The sequence below is a fragment of the Petromyzon marinus genome, chromosome 13 (genome assembly GCF_048934315.1).
Source record: "Petromyzon marinus isolate PM22_M1 ecotype Great Lakes invasive population chromosome 13, UKy_Petmar_22M1.pri1.0, whole genome shotgun sequence".
Lineage (NCBI taxonomy): Eukaryota > Metazoa > Chordata > Hyperoartia > Petromyzontiformes > Petromyzontidae > Petromyzon > Petromyzon marinus.
In genome coordinates this window covers 7,801,743-7,820,193 of record NC_133679.1, presented here as the reverse complement: position 1 = coordinate 7,820,193, position 18,451 = coordinate 7,801,743, and the positions used below count along the sequence as shown (strand labels likewise).

The following is an 18,451-nucleotide window of genomic DNA, read 5'->3' as shown; positions in this document are numbered from 1 at the left end:
CGTCGTCACGCATCGCCACAAAGGTGCGTGACGTCATTTATGGACGGCCCCTTATGGGTTGAATAAATTCAGGATTGTTTCAAAATAAGAAAAACTCTGGCTGTGTAAGATATGTTTATTTAATGTGGAGACGGATGTGTGCAAGAGACATTGCTTATTTAGTTATTTATATGTACCGCAACACTCAATATTATTTTGAGCAATTACCGTAATAATTTAAATCACTTTAACATGCAGTTAAATATGAGACCTCTCTTCCCAGTATGGCAATAAAACAGGTGTCAAGATGTTAAAACACCAAACAGAATCATTATTCAAGGAATCCTGTCTGCATTCACCACACGTACTTGGGGTGAACATGCAAACAAAAAACATGCTTTGATAACACTGTCACAAAAATGTTTTTTGTTCCTGGGTAGTAAATGTTATATCCGAATTGCCTATGCCTCAAAAGTACAGAAAATGGCTAGTATTCCCCACAAACTTTGCTTTTGTGACCAGGACAGTGATATTTTTAAATCTACCTATTTTCAATGAGAAAACGCGGTGTGCATTTGTGTCATTCCATCACATAAAGTCCTGGTCACAAAATCAAAGTTTGCGGGGAATAATATCCATTTTCTATACTTTTTAGGCATAAGCAATTAAAAAATTTGCACTTAGTACCCAGGAACAAAAATTGTGTTACATCGTGTATAATATATGCATTGCGTTGAAACTGATTGGTCCACACCAGAGACACCTTTCTTTTGAGCCGAGACTGAAAGTGTTAGACCAGAGAACACCAGAGACAATGCACTATCAGGGCATTTATTGCCAGGGGCGAGCAGCTACAATATGGGACCTTGTCAGTATTAAAATCTAATAGGTTTTACCCTTTCTTGCCAGTATTACAATATAACAATGTGTTTTACCCTTTCTTGTATTGTAGCTGCTCACCCCGAGCTATAAATGCCTTGATAGTGGCATTGTCTCTGTGCTGTACACCTTTTGGCGTCCTCTGGTCTAACACTTTGAGACTAGGCTCAAAAGAAAGCTGTCTTTGGTGTGGACCAATCAGTTTCAAAGACAATGCCATATATTATTTCAAGCATGTTTTTTTGTTTGCATGTTCGTGTGGTTAATGCAGACATGATTCCTTGAATAAGGATTCTGTTTGGTGTTTTAACACCTTGACACCTGTTTTATTGCCATAAAGGGTAAAACCTATTGTTATATTAAGTTAAATGTTAAGATTTTTTTTGGCTTTCGCTGATTACTGCAGTACTGGGCGTTATTTGCTGTGCGTGAACTCATTTGGTTAAACGATTAAAGCATATCTTTAAGGCGTGACACTTTTGACTTCCTCTTAAATTGCTTTGAAAATTTTTGTGCTTCGTTTTCCCAATTACTTTCTGAACAACTTTCAGTGCATGTGTGGTGGGTAATTGTCAGGCGTAATACGCCGCCACTACTACTGGAAAATATGAAGCTCCAGTCAGGGCCCAACAGGGGGCAATAGCGGGTCCAGCCTGGACCAAGTAGGACTGGTTGGTCAGGCAATCTGAAGGGCGGTTAGGAACTGGAGGTGGATACCCCAGGCCCCCAAGTGAGGGCTGGAGAATTGCGCAACAATCTAGGTCCCTCCAGAAGGTTCCAGAGAGTTGGCGTGGCCAAAGGCGGAGTGATCCTGGGAGCCCCATAAAAGCCGGACCCCAGAGCGGCTCCGGCAGTCAGCGTCAAGTTGAAGAGCTCGCCTGAAGACTAGGACCCTGATGATCCCCGGACCCGAAGTCTTTATCAGGGCCGGGTCTGAGTGGGCCAGTGGTCGAGACCCGAGGACCTTGGCTGGGTCGGGACAGCCTCACATAGGTCCCGTTAGCCAGAGGGCTAAGATTAGGTGGTCCCAGTGACTAGGGCACGTTAGCCCAGATGCTATACCTCTTCAGGTCGTCGGGTAGAAGGGGCCATTATTACCCCTTCGTGTTAGGGACCCCGTGTGTTATTGTTAATAAATACAAACCATCACACGTCGTAAAGAAATGTTTATTTGGAATCCTCGTTATAGAATAGCCACATACGATCACAACACATAATAATGCTGAAATTATGCACTCGCAGAATGCCTTGTTGGCAGGAAGAGTTAAAAACACTGGTATTTATGTGGACAGCCAGATATATGAAGGGGATATTGTGTCTGTATTATTTTGTTACTTTGAAACCACTTTAATCGGCATATTCGAATGATTGAAGTCAATTTCGCCGAGATTACAATTGTGTTTAGGGTAACATGAGAACATGTAGAGTAGAATGTGGGCCACGAGAAGGCGACAGTTTCCCACCCGAACTTGGACCACATCGTAAACCACCGCATTCTGCGCTCCTTTAACGGAGTAGCAAAACTACACGAACTCTCTGCTGAAGCACTCTCGTGGCTAGCAGACCTCGACATAAGCATTTAATTCCTGAACATATTGCCACACGCAACAATAGAATCGGCCTATTCATACACACTCGGGGCATAACTTGTATGTGCCGAGCAAAGAGCTTTCTTCGCATGTCGAACAAAATATTTCAGGAGCTTGAATGAATTGAGAAAAAAAAGTGCTTTTTTGCGATCTTTGCGGTGACCAACAATTCGCTCCACTTGAGAACCCGGTTTACCAGTCCTGTGATCTGACATTTTATACCCCGGAGCCAATTGGCTACTTCAGGTTTTATGTCCTAAATCCTCTCTTTGGAATATTACATTCTTTCTTACAATCATTCACACGTAGGCCTACAATGTACAATTGTCAATGTAAAAAAACCCCATTAATAACAATTCCCTGATTTGGCAAATTTATAACAGACGATGTTTTAGGCAAAGGGTTTCCTACTCTATTAAGTAGGGTCATTTTCCAAAACTGTCTTCTAGTACTGTATATATATTCCTCTTTGGCAGTTATTGATAAATGTGCTTGTGTACCACTGTCAAAGTATCATCACAGATTTGTAATACATTGCATAGGCTCTATATAGTCAAATGCTGAAATGACAAACATATCCTTAAGAGGCTTGCTGCAAGTTTTTATTAAACACATGGAAACAGAAAACTGCTAAATCTCAACCAAACACAAGGATCAATTACAGGTGAAAATGTCATCAACAGTTACCATTAATTTCATTACACGACTTATGTACACCGAGATCACAGGATAAAAAACCTTTTTACGACAGGTTTTGATGTCACTGTGATTCTTGTGGGTCCATATATCATTGCATCACATTGTAATAAAAATGTATTGGCAAATAAATAAATCTGTTATGTTTTTACAAATCTTAAAAAAGGACAACCATTTTTTACTCAACTTCAAGGTAAATCCTGATAAGCGTTCAGTGTTCACGTGGGTATTTTACAGCAGACATCATAGTAGGATCGTTGTTTTAACCATCTGATTTGATACATTTCAAAGCACATTTAGGAATACTTTTAACAAATACTGCAGATCAAATGTGTATGAACTTACAAACGGTAGCTAAATGAAATTCGGACTTGAACACTCTAAATTGAAGTACACCTTTATGATGCTCATGGGGCTCCATTTTTTCCTAAAGAACTGACAATTCCATGACCAATTAATGCAATAATTTTACCAAGTAAAACAATACGAGCAATCCTCATCTCAATGTTGCAGAATGCTAACTGTATTCAGTCCTGTTAGAAAGTATTTAAATGATTGCTTTATGGCTTGCACACATCAGCTTTGGCTGGTGCAGATATTTTTTTTCTTTCATAGTAGACTCCTTTGTATCGGCCATTCTTTAACCACTACATCGCTCGTAAAAGGTGTGTAGCGAGTCATTTAAAGTTTTATGTATATACAAAAAATAGAACTGTAGCATGGCAGTTGCTGAACAGAAACATTTGAATTGACAATTAAAAATCTAGGCAGTTTCACTTAATATTCTTTATTTTCTGTCTCTTGCAGGGGTTCACACAAGCTTGATTATAGGAAAGTACTTGTGTGCTGAGAAATCAAATTCTGGAGGAACCTGGAAAGGAGAATAAGGTACAATCAGTATGTTTATGTACTTCCAGTGATACATTTGGCAGTTCTGATGTAACTGTGGTATGCAGTAGAGACTAAGAAGTTACAATAGACTGCAGTAGGTAACAGTGTAGCAGAATGGTTTACCTTTGAATCCTTCTTGTGGCCTCCAGCAAGAAGCTTCATTACAACATAGTTGGTCTTCACAATCTTAAGCAGACTGTTGATCTGGAAAAAATAAATGAATCCTCAATTTCTGTATTTTTATTTAAACAGTACATAATTGCACCAACCAAACATGAGTAAATTCTGAAATGTTATTTATGCATGTTTAATAATTGAAGTATGCATACTGTGACCACATCACTTATTCCTGAATGTTTGATTAGCACGGTTGGCTAAGTATGGTGAGAACGAAGTGCAACATACATACAGTGTAACTTTTGTCTATAACATGTTTCTGAAAGTTTTTGCTATCATAAACAGCAGCGTAATTATATGGACAGTGGTGCAACCTATAGTTAGGCTACATTAAGTTTATATGGTGTGGAGTTAAAGGGTTTGTGTTAGTTTTCAGCTTTTAGACTTTGTGAGAGCTTGCTATGTCAAGCCAATGCGACTTGTGATAGGTTAAGGAACAGGCTTTGATGAACAACGTGTTTTCATTCTATTTAAGACCATCTATATGCCTTCCACAAATCTCAACACAAATGAAATATTTTGACATTCTCCTGCTACACTTTGACCAACATAGCCGGTGTGATTTGCTTACAACATTCAATAATGTGCAAGCTAAGGTAAATGATATCTCATGGTTTTTCCACATGCACATGTGCTCTTTGACATGACCCTAAAATTAAAATTCCAACAAAGTTACGTCAGGCGTACACGGGGGGAGGGCATGTGATTGCTCCACATCGACCAGTCACGTACTGGACCGGATCAGGGTCATTAGAAATTAGTGGGGTATCTATAAGTGAATGACCCTATACAGTGGGGTTTAGAATGGGGACTGTGCCAAATGTGTGCTAACCTCAGGATCTGGGCTGGCCATGTTGTCGAGGATGAGCTTGGTTTGCTGGAAGTGCTTCCCAGCAGAGTTGTAGAAGTCCTCAGCCTGCAGCGGGGGGTTGTACTTGGCCAGATTTGTCATTTCCTTGCAAACAAACAGCAAATGCATTAATTGTTCTTAAACCAGTGCACCACTTTTTTCAAATTTTCTTGCTGTGGTTTTTACACCTGATGATGATTGCTTGTGTTGCAGTCGAAACGTCGTGATAATTTTATTGTTGTATATTTTTATTATTTTATTGTTTCCCTTCTACGTGACTTTACCGAAAGAACCAAGAATATTAATCCCTGCAGTCACGAAAGCTTTAAATTCAGTGCACCACTGTTACACTTTTTTTTAACACCGCCACCACCAAACGTAACCAGTGCAATAAACTCTCTCTCCCTGGAATCCACGACAAGTGCTGGGAGCAGTGGACACCTTGAACTGTGCGTAATGCACGGGCGGTGGGGTGATGACGCTGTTGAAGGGCGCAAAGCGGTGCTCGAAACGGACTTGCTCGCCATCCAGCTCAAAAGTGGGCTTCACGACCTTCCCATCCAGGTCAAAGCCCACCATTGCCTGCACAAGGGGGAACACAACAAAACGGACCTTTAAATCACATGGTCAATCTCCATATGTTCCTAAGATATTTAGCTTTAATATCGTATCTCTATATAATACGCATGTTTGTCTGTCTGTAACATACCGAAAATAAAAGAGTAACAGTTTGGCTGGCTGGGGAGAGGGGGGCTGACGGTATCACCCGCGATTGAGGTGAGGTGGAAAGGAGGGGTTGATGACGTCAGAGATGCTGGGGTGTTGAGAGGGGAGGAGTGATGATGTCACGCAACGCTGGTGAGTCAGAGCAGAAGGGTGATGTCACGCAAATTTGGGGTTAGTTGGCGAGGAGGGGGTAGTGAGGAGAGTGGCTGATGGCCTCATGCGACATGGGTGAGCTGGAGAGGGAGTGGTGATGACAAGGGGTTGATGGCATCACGTGGGATTTGGCAGTGGGTAGAGAGTGCAGCCTGTGCTTCCTGAAGTTTTGTTTCATCCTACTGTATGAATCTTGTTTGTCTCTAACGCTCTTTGCTAGTGTTTCCTGCTAACCATTGCCCACATTGTTTTTTAAAATGCTTTTATCAATGACATGCATTGTAATACATGTACAATCGTGAATTGTTATTTATTTTCAGCTTATAAGTATGAAAATGCATTATTTCCAAGTTTATGAATCTTCATATTCACCATCTTTACTGCAGAAGTTCCGTGGGTTCCTGCTAGAATGATATAATACACCCCCATGTGTATGAATAAGGTATGTCATATGTTTAGCACTTGCCTTATACATGCCTGCACAGTAGCTCTGATAGGCTTGGTTCATAGCGATTTCTTTTCCAAGTGGTCGTGCTAAAACCAATACAATATCACATTTGTGTTATTTCTGCACGTTAATAGATTCAAAAACTATCGAAGCGACTTTTTTTTTACATAGTTGTTATAAGTGCAACGGTACAACACAGAACACCCTGGACATTCTTGTAACTGAGACGTTCCATCGCAAGGGATTATCCAGGTAAAACAATTGAATAACATATGACCATTTTCACGCACCTCCGATTAGCACTGTTAACTACGTATGGTGCGAAAAGAAGTTCATACATACAAAGATCAGAGCATTTCTCCTATTTGAGGAACGATATTTACATTATGAAAAAAGTTGCAACATTAAAATGACTGTACGACGAACTAAATCCTCAGGCTACATATTACCATTCAAAGTATCAAAATAATTTAACCGAAACGTTCCAATACAATGAGGGAAACATTGAGAGACTCCCACCTAGTACATAAATTCAGCTCACCCATTACATAAGAGGCATCACTGCTGTTAACGTACCCCTTTTCTTTTTCTTGGACTTCTTGCTGCTCCGCCCCTTCTGAGTCTCCTCAGAAAGTTTCTCCTCGGCTAGCTGGGCTGCGTCAGCTCGTGAGAGCGTGGAAATGAGCCATCCGTAGAGCAGCTCTGACAGGTACCTGTGGGGCATCGAATATAACACGGCAAGTTGCCAAAAGGGCCCTCTATGACAAAGGACATAAAGGAAGCTTAGGGCGCATGGTGCCTGAACTGGCTGAACAACTATATCACCGCATTCTCCAGATGATAAAAATCTCCGGAAACTAAGACGGGCCCCAAACTTGTGTCAGGTGTAAATAACATTTTACAACTCTGGTCACACACACTGGGATAAGCAGCATCACCAACTTTTTTCTTCAAAATACATGAGAAAATGTGCACCTTATAATCTCGATATGGTAATGTTGCTGTAATTTACATATTCAGAACACTATCCCTGAGTTGCAATACTTTTTTCAGTAGATGTCAAGCCAATTCTATTTTAAGATTATTTTCCACGGAGGAAACCAAAGTACCTTGAGATAATCCACAAATATAAAAGAATATTGAAATGTCCGCACAGATAGCTGAGTGAACCCACTTGCTTTAATACAATCTCCTGGCCACTTTGCAGGCCAGCAGGCTCTGGAATTCCAGAAATGTTTCACATATCCAGCAAGCCTTGTCTACAAAGCACTGGTCTGCAGCTGCTGTGCCACAATATAAGCAACAAGTGCTCACCAACAGCAGCTGATAAAAATCTACGTTGACTATCCACTGCTTCATGGTCTTCCACACCGTATTGTAGGGGGCCCATCACTGGTTCAGATATCACTCACTGCTGCTGTTAGCCATGGCTGGGAATCGAATGCGACCACTTGGTTCACAGCGCCGTGCACTCACCACTGCTCCACCTTACGCAGCTGTTACAAATACAACAAATATGGATTATCAAAACAAAAGGAATATGCAGGTGCACACCAGAAAATGTAGTGGTACTCATGCACGTTGTAGAGTTCCAGCTCGAATCCGCTCAGGATGTACTGGATCATGACGCGCAGGTTGTGGTACAGCACCCAGGTGCCTATGTATGCCAGGTGCTGTCGCTGTGGCTCCTGCTTGATGAGCATCGTGTGCAGCGCCGCATCCACCTTCTCTGCCTTCGGAATAGCAAACGCAACGTTGCCCTCTTTAAACCCATATGATGTATGCACCCACATAACATTGGAAACAAAATGTACAACCCAGCAATAATTATTGCTTTGAATATTACACTTGTTTACTCAAAAAAGCCTCATGGAGTCAAATTACTCCCTTCTTGAATGTCCTGCCAGGTTTTCGCAGTGGTCTCAGATGATTCGCTGTGTATATTCTAAATGAAAATTCAGCAAAGTTGGACCATGATGCCTGCATTGGAGGGAATCTGGAGAAAACCCATGCATAAGACGGGGTAACTTTTAACGCATTGCAAAGATGCCGCACATTCCTACAACACCTGGTGTTGCCTGATAAACTTCTATCCGAGTACTGACCAGTCTTAATGCTGCTTATAGGCCATATATATATCATATAGATGGGCAGCCATTCCAAGAGGCTCTTCTGCCAGCAGAGGTGTGAGCAAGTAATTGCAGGGCTGCACTTTTAATCTCACATCGACCTATGCTTTCATATTTATGTAGATTGCCACTGATAATGCCCACCTCATCCTGCAGGGTGTAGAAGTCCTCCAGTACGTGGCCCAGCTTGTCTCGCTGCCGTGCACGGTTGTGCCCGTGTATCTGGATGAGGCTGCAGAATGGCTGCACCCAGAAGGAAAAAATGTTCAAGGAACCAATTATTACGACTTTGTAGCTCTCTGATGTGTTTTCAGGTTGGACAGCGCAATGTTCGGCATGATGTCTGATGTTTTGCTCCAAGTTCTGGGAGACTTTTCAGGAATTTAATGGTGCAGCTCACGTTCATCCTTGATTATATATAGGTTTCCAGGTGCATGTAGAGTGAACCATCGGACATCATGCCAAACAACAAGCAATACAACATGAAAAAGCATGTTATTCAGGAATAAAACCAATGATAAGGGTGTGCAAAGGTTCAAGAGGGATGTAGTGTTGAAGAGTGCTCAATGAATGTCGAGAGTGAGAAGAAGAGATGCGAACGCTCACCCTGACAGCATGAGATAAGAACGTCTCCACGTACTCCCTGGCCTGGGCATGGTTATACAGTGAGCACCTGAAAAGTTTCACAGTAGCAATTAGGTTATCTCAATATAATTATCGCACTTCAAACAATAAAGCGTACCGAGTTGCAGACTCTCAGAACGAATCTGAATGGATAACCTTAATGAAACGCTCAATAGAGTTTTAATAAGGCAATTATCAGAGTGCATTTAATTCAATATCCTTGAAGTAGTTTTCACATTATATGCGATTACAATATGCAATGAAACGAACTGTGTTCCACCCAAATGATTTAATGGTACTTATAGCATTATTAAAGACACATGCCACGAGCTTTAATGTACACATTTAGAAATACACATTTCAGTAATACCATTGCAAAGATTTTTGTGGTTATGCTCGATAGTTTTCAGATGGGTTTCGGGTTGTACCGCGTGTTCTTCAGCATGGTGTCCGATATTTCGTTTCACATGTTCCTCAAGTGGCTCAGTTTGTGGGTGGCGAAACATCTGACATCATGCCAAACACGCAGTACAACCCAATAAAAAACAACGGAGAGCTACTCATTAAGATGTATAAAAGCAAGCAAGGCCTCACTTGTGGGATAGCACCGGCGGGCTCACAAAGGCTCTGAGGGCATCACGCAGCATCTCTTGCAGTAGATGGGTCCCAAACACTTTCTTGTTGTCAGCCAAGAAGGTTACCTGCCAGCCAGCACAGCCAACAATCATGTGGGAGCAGTTCAGGATTTCTTGCTGAAAAAAATATTATATACCACCAGTCGTAGCCCACGATATATAATAAAGGCTGAAAGAGCGCTGTCTGTGGACAACACACCTGCAGTAAGGACCGTGACAGCACACATGGAGACTGCTCACTGAAGGCAATGAAAAACTCCTGGGGGAAAAAATGGAAAATGTTAAAGACACATTCAGATTTTAATTAAAACATCAACGGAGCATATTCCTGATGTGGCTGTGCACTTATAACTTCACCCACCTGAAATGTAACCATGTCATGTCTATAAGTAGCTTTAAGATAACCTTGCTTTGGGACACTGCTTTATAAACACCAACTGAATAAAATATAAAATAATAGGATCTACAGTGCGCTGTGTCGTACCAGAACACTGTGGAAGCTGGCCAGATTGATGAGTTCACACACAGCCTTGATGCGCTCGATCAGTGCCCGAAAGTATTCCACCATGTCGTCCCGGCGGATGATCTTGGCGTAGCGTGGAAAGGTTGGGGGAAGCAGTCGCTGGTTGACGAGTGGCTCAAACCCCATCATCACCGGCTGGTCTGCTCCCAACATGAATATGCGGGGAAAGACATATTTACATTCCAATGCAAACAAAAAAAAATCCCTGGGTGGAAATAAAATAACATGAATGCACTTTCCAGCGTTAGATACAGAAGTCTATGTTGGATGTTCAATGCACACTACCACAGCTGCTCACCACCCTTGCTGGAGTCTGTCTGGGCCTGGATGCCATAGGGGAGTGAAGCAAGGATGCAGGGCAAGAGGTCACCCGCTTGCACCATCAGTTTCTGAGCCTCCTGCACCGCGCTCATCTGCCAGGAAAACAAGGCACTTTCGCTCATTCGTAACCAAATACATGTTAACAAGCCCAAACCATTATCGGCTGGAATGTTGCTCAAAATGACTTTTAAAGCATTGCCAAAAACTAATAAACATGAATTTCATTTTCTTTGGTTCTTTCGGTAAAGTTGCGTACAATGAGAATAAAATAATAAAATAAAACAATAAAATTCTCACGACGTTTCGGCCACAACACAAGCGGCCTTCTTCAGGTGAAGGAACAAAAAACTGTCGGGACGACAGAGCTCCAATGAACGCTGCTAAGATTCGTAGCGTCTTTTAAGCTGGTTGAGAGAAGAGAGGCACCTTGACAAAGGGGTTAACATATCAAACAGGAGAATGTATCATTGAAATAGCTGTTGATGCTGAAAATGACAACAGTAACATTCAAGGTGCCCTCTCTTCTCTCAACCAGCTTAAAAGACGCTACGAATCTTAGCAGCGTTCATTGGAGCTCTGTCGTCCCGACAGTTTTTTGTTCCTTCACCTGAAGAAGGCCGCTTGTGTTGTGGCCGAAACGTCGTGAGAATTTTATTGTTTAATTTTATTATTTTATTCTCATTCTACGTGACTTTACCGAAAGAACCAAAGAAGATGAATCCTTGCAGTCACGAAAGCTTTAAATCGAAAATGAATTTCAGTCATGTTTGCAGTTACCTGACATAAACAGATATATAAATATTGCTGTAAGATCTCACCTCTTTCTTAGTAAACGCTATAAGAGCCGTGAGAAGCAATCGTGTGAACTTCAGCCGGGTGAACACCGCCACAAACTGTTGATGCTGAAAATGACAACAGTAACATTCAGTAAAATAGACAACACACAAACCGAGAACCACTGTACCAAACTGCATCGCTAACACCTACAAGGCGAGTTTCTCACGTCATTCGACACTCACCTCCAGCTCGACTTCTGGGTCTCTCTCCTCACCCTGTCTGCTTCTTGTATTCTGCAAAACCAATATTTGTCTCATGTTACTTGAGTTACTAAAATGGTATATTATATTACTAATACCATTAGTATTGCACTTTTCACGAGAATGCATGAACAAAAATAATTTAAAAAGCATGTTCAATTGTATTGCCAATATGAGCAGATAAAATTACCTTCACTTTCTTCTGGAAGTCATCCTCGACATCTTTCAGCATCCCTGCAAGCGAGACACTTCTCAGCTCATGCACTTCGACATCATATACTGTTGTAATGTTCAGCGATAAAATGCGTGTTAACAGCATTACCTGTTACTCTCAAGTCTGTCACATTGTTCGCCATTTTAAATCCATATGTCATTGAATGGAAATCCTCCTATAAAACAACCCAACAATATTCGCAGCTGTAAACATTCAATTACAATGGCATTTAAAACATCACGTCTAGCATAATTTACTATATTTTTAACAGTAATGTTCCTACGATATATGCCTTGGTGATTATTCAAAGTCAAGTGGTTTCCTACTCAACTGAACATTCGGTGGTGCTCATCTCTTATTTTATCCCAAGTCAGCGATGGAAATTCCACATTCCTACTGTAGGGTTCAGTTTATTTAAATAACAACCACTACGGACTTCTCATAAAGTAGTATTTTATTGACCCCAGTGGGATGTAGGGCTGAGTTGACCAACAATTAGAATTTGAATGAGACGTCCCACTGTCAACAAAGGCTAGGCAGCCAAGGATTGGATCTGAAAGTATATCCATCGAGGAGATGGAGCAATGAAATCAGCTCGTGTGCAAGTGCCAGATGGACTAACACATCATTGGTTTGTCAGAGATGGTGGAGGCATGAGAAGGCCTTCATCCAGCAGTAAATTTACATGGCTGATGAGGATGAAGATTCTCACTGTGAGTTGTGTGCTCTAAGGACAGTGCAACTGGACCAGGTTTGGTGAACACTACATGAGAATATTTCTCTGACAAGCTGTGTATGTAAAAAACAAACTGTCCCGCTCACCTCTTCAAAGACAGAGGCTTTGTTGATCTTGTCTCTGGCGATGTCGCACACCTTCAGGATGCCCAAGGCAAAGGCTTTCATAGCAGGGTCCTCGATCAGCTCAGGATTGTGCAGATACAGACACGTGAACACAGTCTGTGCCAGAGAGTGACCTTCCAGCCATGTGATCTGTTGGTTTGACAGAACACAGTGTGTTGCTTAATATATCAAACCCCCTAAGTACGTGTAATGTTTGAACTTCCACTTGCAGCATTGTAATTACAATGAGGTGCAATTGCCATGTGCTCTCTGATAGAAAGTTATTCTTTGACAATGCAGACTTTATAAAGACTGCAACACTCATTCAAGTCTTAAAGTGACACACTGCGGTAGGTAACAAACAGCATGAACATGTTTTTAATTGATGCACTCACCAAGCAGCAGAAGCACGTGTCAATTATCCCAATCAGTTCAGATAAAGTCAAGTCCTTGGTCTTAACAGCACCTTCCTATAAAACAAAACATATCCACTGGGGTAAGTAAGAAAATGTTAAATACCTTATGCAGGTATCTTGAACAAGCAGCCAAATGTTTGGGAACAATTTTAAAAAATCCAGCTATTTTTGGAATAACAACATATGGAATAAGCAGAATTGAAGCTTTCGTGACTACAGTAATTACTATACTCATTGGTTCTTTCGGTAAAGTCACGTATATAGAAATAAAATAAATCACAAACAAAATAAAATAAATCACGACGTTTCGAACGCAACCCAAGTGCTCATCATCAGGTGAAAATGGGGCAAAACATATCGTGAGGGAACACACAGAGGGACATCACACACAGAGCACACAGATAACGGCAAACTGCACATAGGTGACTTTACCGAAAGAACCAATGAGTATGGAATAAACACTTTTTCCTTAAACACATCACAATTTGTTGACAGTAAATGGTAATGAAAATAACCTGTTAAAGTGACATGTTCTTACCTTAATGGCTTGCTCAAAGTTGAGAACTTGCCGATTCACTTGGTTGCCAATCATACCCGCATCCATCTTCGGGTCCATCATTTCGATGGCTGACATGGCTTCAAATAAGCCAAAACTAAATAAGTGAGATACACAAATAAAGATTCCATCAACTTGTTTTGACTTCAGGTATGTTTCAAAGAATGTCATAACATATACAAATAGAAATATATTTTAAAATATGTATTTACAAATTTGGCTTAAATATAGTCAGCATTAATATTCTTAAAAAGTCAAACCAATTAAAATAGATTACAAGGAATTTGCAATCACAAGTTAAAACATATCCTTTTTCTGTGCCTGTATGAAATTGTATAGTGAATAAAAATAGGTTATTTGTGATGCATGAACTTTTTCTTAGAACATTTCATTTTGGTCAATGGAACAAAACAAATATTTTTATCGAATGGAGACGTTAAATTGTGACAATTTAATTTTGGAGGGGGTGTACTGCAGAACGTGAATTTCCTTACCCCTTGTCATGAATTAATTCTCCCAGCTTGAGCTCTGCAAAAGGACAAAAGCATTTTAATAACTGTCCGAGGCAAACAGTCTGATGTGTTTTAGAATTGTATATACACGGGCCTGTTTTAGTGTGGCATTACCTTTGCAGGAGTCTGTAAAGTCTGTTGAGATCTCCATCCACTCTGTTGGGCCTTTCTCTGCCTTCTCAGTCAGACCCATGCCCCAGTTCACCTCCTCCTCTTCTGTTGCTTGGCAAACTACCATAGTGGCCTCCTGTGTTAAACACGCAATGGTTACTGCTGCTATACTCATTTTGACCCACAGAGTAAAGATGAAGGTACTTCCAGTAATCTTGGGGCTCAAGATTAATGCCTGAATTTCAGAGCCAGAAGTATGCTTGTATGAAATGTTAATTCCCAAGGCTCAGTCAGAACAAGGAACATTTAAGATGCTTGGTGTTTATTGTTTAGTTGAGTACAGTATTAGTGGTTCTGGCTCCCAGTCCGATTAGACACCTTTCTAATCTTTGGGTTCAATGTTACTTCCAAAGGCTGTCAGACGATGACAGCTTGTGGAATACATACGATACAACTGTAAAAAAAGAGGCGAAATGCATCACTGTATTGTCATTTACAAGATCTAGACTTAAGGCACCTTTTTGATGTTCAAGTTCAATGCGTTTGCCTGAAGTTCAGCCGAAGGAAACGTCGGGATTCATAGGGTTAAATGTTATGGCCAAAAGTTCAAAGACCCTGTGGCACCTTTAGGATAATTAGCCTTGAATTTTGATGCACTGATAGAACCGGACTAAGATACCGCGAAAGATTAAGGCACCTTTACGGTTCGTCAGGTTTCTGTCGGAGGCCGAGTCAGACTGAGGGAACTTTCGGATTCTTAGGGTTGAATTCTATAAGCCAGGCTTAAGAGGCGAATACAATGCACACACTAATGCACCTTCAGGGTTTATTCTAACACGTAAATTCTCAAACCTCTTGTCAGTATACTTAATGCACAATGTTGTTTCACTGCAGGTGCCGAGCAAGGGAAAGACGCTCTCTGGTTAAGGCGGAGGTGGGCAGGCCACGGACACTGTCGTCCACAGGCTGCGATGGCTATTATAACAGCAACCGCAGCAACGCCGATTCGCGATACCTTTCACAACAAAGCCCCCTTTAGACGCTGACCATTCATAAGCGGCGACAAACCCCAGCCCCAGGTTTGACCCCCGCGACGAGGAGAACGAGGACTGGCGGAGAGCAGAGCCGTAGGTAGTCGCTACGGCCGCCTTTGGTGGTGGTGGTGGTGACGGCGGCGGCGGCGAGGGCGCAACGCGATCAGCACGCGAGGACGCGCGCTGCCATCTTACTCGGGGGCTTAACGTCCCTCGTGCTTTAATACCTGTGGGGGTGGGGAGAGAGCACAAAGTCGTCGTCGTTATTGAAAGGGGGTACGACGAGACGTTGCAACTCCCCCTCGGTAAGGCGGCGGCCCCACCACCTAATGCTTGTTCCGTTTTGTGAAACGCGACCTCTTTTAAAAAAAAAAATTTGACTCGCGCCTGCCATCTTACTCGGGGGGCTAGGTCCGTCAACAAAGGTGACGTCATCTGAAAGCGAGCAAACCCAGCCCAGCCGTCGTTGGTATTAAGTCGATTAGACGTTCATAGTTTCATTTATTTTGGTATAGCCCCTGTGAGCCATTCGGCTCTTGAATCGGGTGCAACCGCAACAAACAAACAAAAACACGAACAAGAAAAAACATCTTCAAGTGACTATGTGACTGTGCAGACAGGAAAATCCAGGGGGGGGGGGGGGGTAAAAAAAACCCATAAAAATATTCCTGAAAAAAAAAACAACACCGTACGCCGCCGACGCTGTGTGCAAAAAAACCACCCCTCAGTAAGATGGCGGCCCTACGTCGAGTGCCCTTCCGTTTGCTCATGCTACTTTTTGACGCGCGCCTGACATCGTTTGAATCCAGGGGCTATAGTCAACACGGCAAAACGTCGTCTAAAGCCAGCGTGCAGCCGTCGTGTACGGCGATGGAGATGTCCCCAACGCAAACCCCCACGCAAACTGCTGCCCTTTGCTAATGCAACTTATTGTGACTCTCCCCCTAGCCATCTTACTAGGGGGGGGTTGACGTCCGTCGTGTTGAAACCCGGGGGAGGCTATCGTCAAAACAACGTCGTCGTCTAAAGCGAGCAACCCAGCCGCTGTATAAAGACGATGTGGGGAGATGTTGATTTAAAGCTTCCGTGACTGCAGGGATTCATTTTCTTAGCTCTTTCGGTAAAGTCACGTTGAAGGGAAGCAATAAAATCTATTTTATTGTTTTATATATATTTATTATTTTATTGTTTCCCTTCAACGTGACTTTACCGAAAGAGCTAAGAATATGACGAGGGACGGGTGGTTTGGCTGAAGGAAGCGACCATCTCTCAACGCGGTCTTTAAACGACGCCCGGCGTTGTGATGGTGCGGGCTCCTCTCCACCCCTACCCCCTTGACAAACACGGCGATTGTACTCATACTCTTTGTTTTTTTCCGGTAAAGTCACGTAGGTAAAACAAAATTAAAATAAAACAACTCAATCAAATCACGACGTTTCGGAGGCAACACAAGCTTGCGTCTTGAGGTGGAACAGTCACAGCAAGATAGCTGCGATTGTAACCCACCCCCAACATCGCTCTATAACCCATAATAGAGGGGGGTTCTTGGGAGGAATTAGATCGCTAAATGTGTCGTTAAACCCGCCACAGCCAATTAGTAAGGCCTGACACGTAAACAGAACGTGCCAATTAACCAGAACAGCAACACCGCTGTGTTGGAGAGCAAAAAAAAAACACCGTTACAGGGTTCTTCAACAAAAATGTTAACACTTACGTGGGGCCTATCGTTTGTAACGGAAAAAGAACGGATAATACACTGTAACATTTCTATTTAAAGCTTTCGTGACTGCAAGGATTCATCTTCTTTGGTTCTTTCGGTAAAGTCACGTAGAATGAGAATAAAATAATAAATTGATAAAATAAAAATATTCTCACGTTTCGGCCACAACACAAGCGGCCTTCATCAGGCGCTGTCCTACCAGACAGTCTCGTCCCTTCACCTGATGAAGGCCGCTTGTGTTGTGGCCGAAACGTCGTGAGAATATTATTGTGTTATTTTATCAATTTATTATTTTATTCTCATTCTACGTGACTTTACCGAAAGAACCAAAGAAGACACTGTAACATGATAACAAAATGTTAAGAGCTTTAAAAAGTCAAAAAGGGAGTCTCCACTTGTTCGCTATCGTTGTCAACGCGTGCCTTGGAATCTTGTCCAGGTGGTCTCCCCAGAGCTCCTGATGCAGCGCAATTTCTCGTGGCATCGTTGCAAATGTCTCGGAAACGTTAAAAAAACATTTCCTCCTGCACCTCCCCTACCCTCTCTCTCTCTCCCTTCTTTGAAGCACCCTGTGTATGCTATGGGACGAAAATCCTTATAACGGGTTAAACAGATCGGTCCGCGAAGCGCGCACGTGGTTTCCTCTGGAGCCCGCGCGCGCCATTGGCGACGCGAAATTCTCATTGGTGGTGTTGTTGTTGGTGGTGTTGTTGTTGGTGGTAACAAACGCGGCTTAGTTGGCCTTGGTGGCCGGGCTGGTGTGTTAAAGAAATCCCCCCCACCACCACCACCCTCCCCACCACCCCCCCCACCACCACGCCGCGCTTGCAACACCCGTCAAGTTTTAGCCTCCGGAGCTGCGTCGATTGCGGCGTCGTCGATTTGGTCGTTAAATATGCGCGCGTTGACGCGAGGATACAAGAACAACACCAAGGTGCGGGCCACGTGGGGGTTTGTTTTGTTTTGTGTGGTCGTTGCGGCTTGCTTCGTACGACGGGCAAGCCGATTGATGTTAAGACGCAGAAGCGACAATTACAACGTGCACATTTCAGGGGGTTCAAGCCAAGACCAAAAAAAAATAACAAACCGCGGGTCCGGAGCAGCGGGAGTGTTACACAACATGATCCAGGGGGGATCGGGTGCATTGTCCCGTTTGTTCCACCGGTTCTTAACGTTTAGTCCGTGCCTGTACCTGTCAATACACACGGTTCTCGACACCGTATTCTTGTCCAGGCAAATTGTGAGCGTTCACGTCCATGCTGCGTACAGACGTTTCAAACACGGCCAGCAGTTTCATGTTGTTGCCGATTTGTGTTTCTCCTCGCTCGCGGTGCGTAATGAGGCAGGCAGTGTGATAAGGGGTTGACGGGTGTGTTTGACCCACGAGTCGC

The 18,451-nt window shown here is 42.7% G+C and overlaps 2 protein-coding genes across 5 annotated transcripts in view; one reads left to right on the top strand and one right to left on the bottom strand.

The window, feature by feature from the left end:
• Positions 1 to 3,027: 3,027 nt before the first annotated feature.
• NAA35 (N-alpha-acetyltransferase 35, NatC auxiliary subunit) lies at positions 3,028 to 15,739 on the bottom strand. 4 transcript variants are annotated; one of them, XM_032953299.2, is made up of 23 exons: positions 15,568 to 15,739; positions 14,310 to 14,442; positions 14,178 to 14,211; positions 13,666 to 13,780; positions 13,107 to 13,181; positions 12,694 to 12,861; positions 11,980 to 12,046; positions 11,848 to 11,891; positions 11,640 to 11,690; positions 11,439 to 11,522; positions 10,598 to 10,712; positions 10,261 to 10,439; positions 9,976 to 10,035; positions 9,736 to 9,842; positions 9,124 to 9,190; positions 8,662 to 8,760; positions 7,943 to 8,121; positions 6,965 to 7,101; positions 6,407 to 6,474; positions 5,503 to 5,643; positions 5,044 to 5,166; positions 4,158 to 4,238; positions 3,028 to 4,014 (listed from the first exon to the last, which is right to left on the bottom strand). In XM_032953299.2, the coding sequence occupies exons 2-23, from the start codon at positions 14,431 to 14,433 to the stop codon at positions 3,955 to 3,957; spliced, it is 2,178 nt and encodes a 725-aa protein (XP_032809190.1). In that variant the 5' UTR covers positions 14,434 to 14,442; positions 15,568 to 15,739; the 3' UTR covers positions 3,028 to 3,954. The 4 variants fall into 4 exon arrangements, with proteins under 4 accessions (XP_032809190.1, XP_032809189.1, XP_032809188.1 ...); XM_032953298.2 differs by lacking the exon at positions 15,568 to 15,739 and adding an exon at positions 15,322 to 15,554; XM_032953297.2 differs by lacking the exon at positions 15,568 to 15,739 and adding an exon at positions 15,354 to 15,554.
• Positions 15,740 to 17,391: 1,652 nt separating this feature from the next.
• AGTPBP1 (ATP/GTP binding carboxypeptidase 1) overlaps positions 17,392 to 18,451 on the top strand; it is a 72,629-nt gene continuing 71,569 nt past the window's right edge. Inside the window, exon 1 of the mRNA XM_032953294.2 lies at positions 17,392 to 17,994. The gene's annotated coding sequence lies outside the window, so the exon portion shown is untranslated. The remainder of the gene's footprint in view (positions 17,995 to 18,451) is intronic.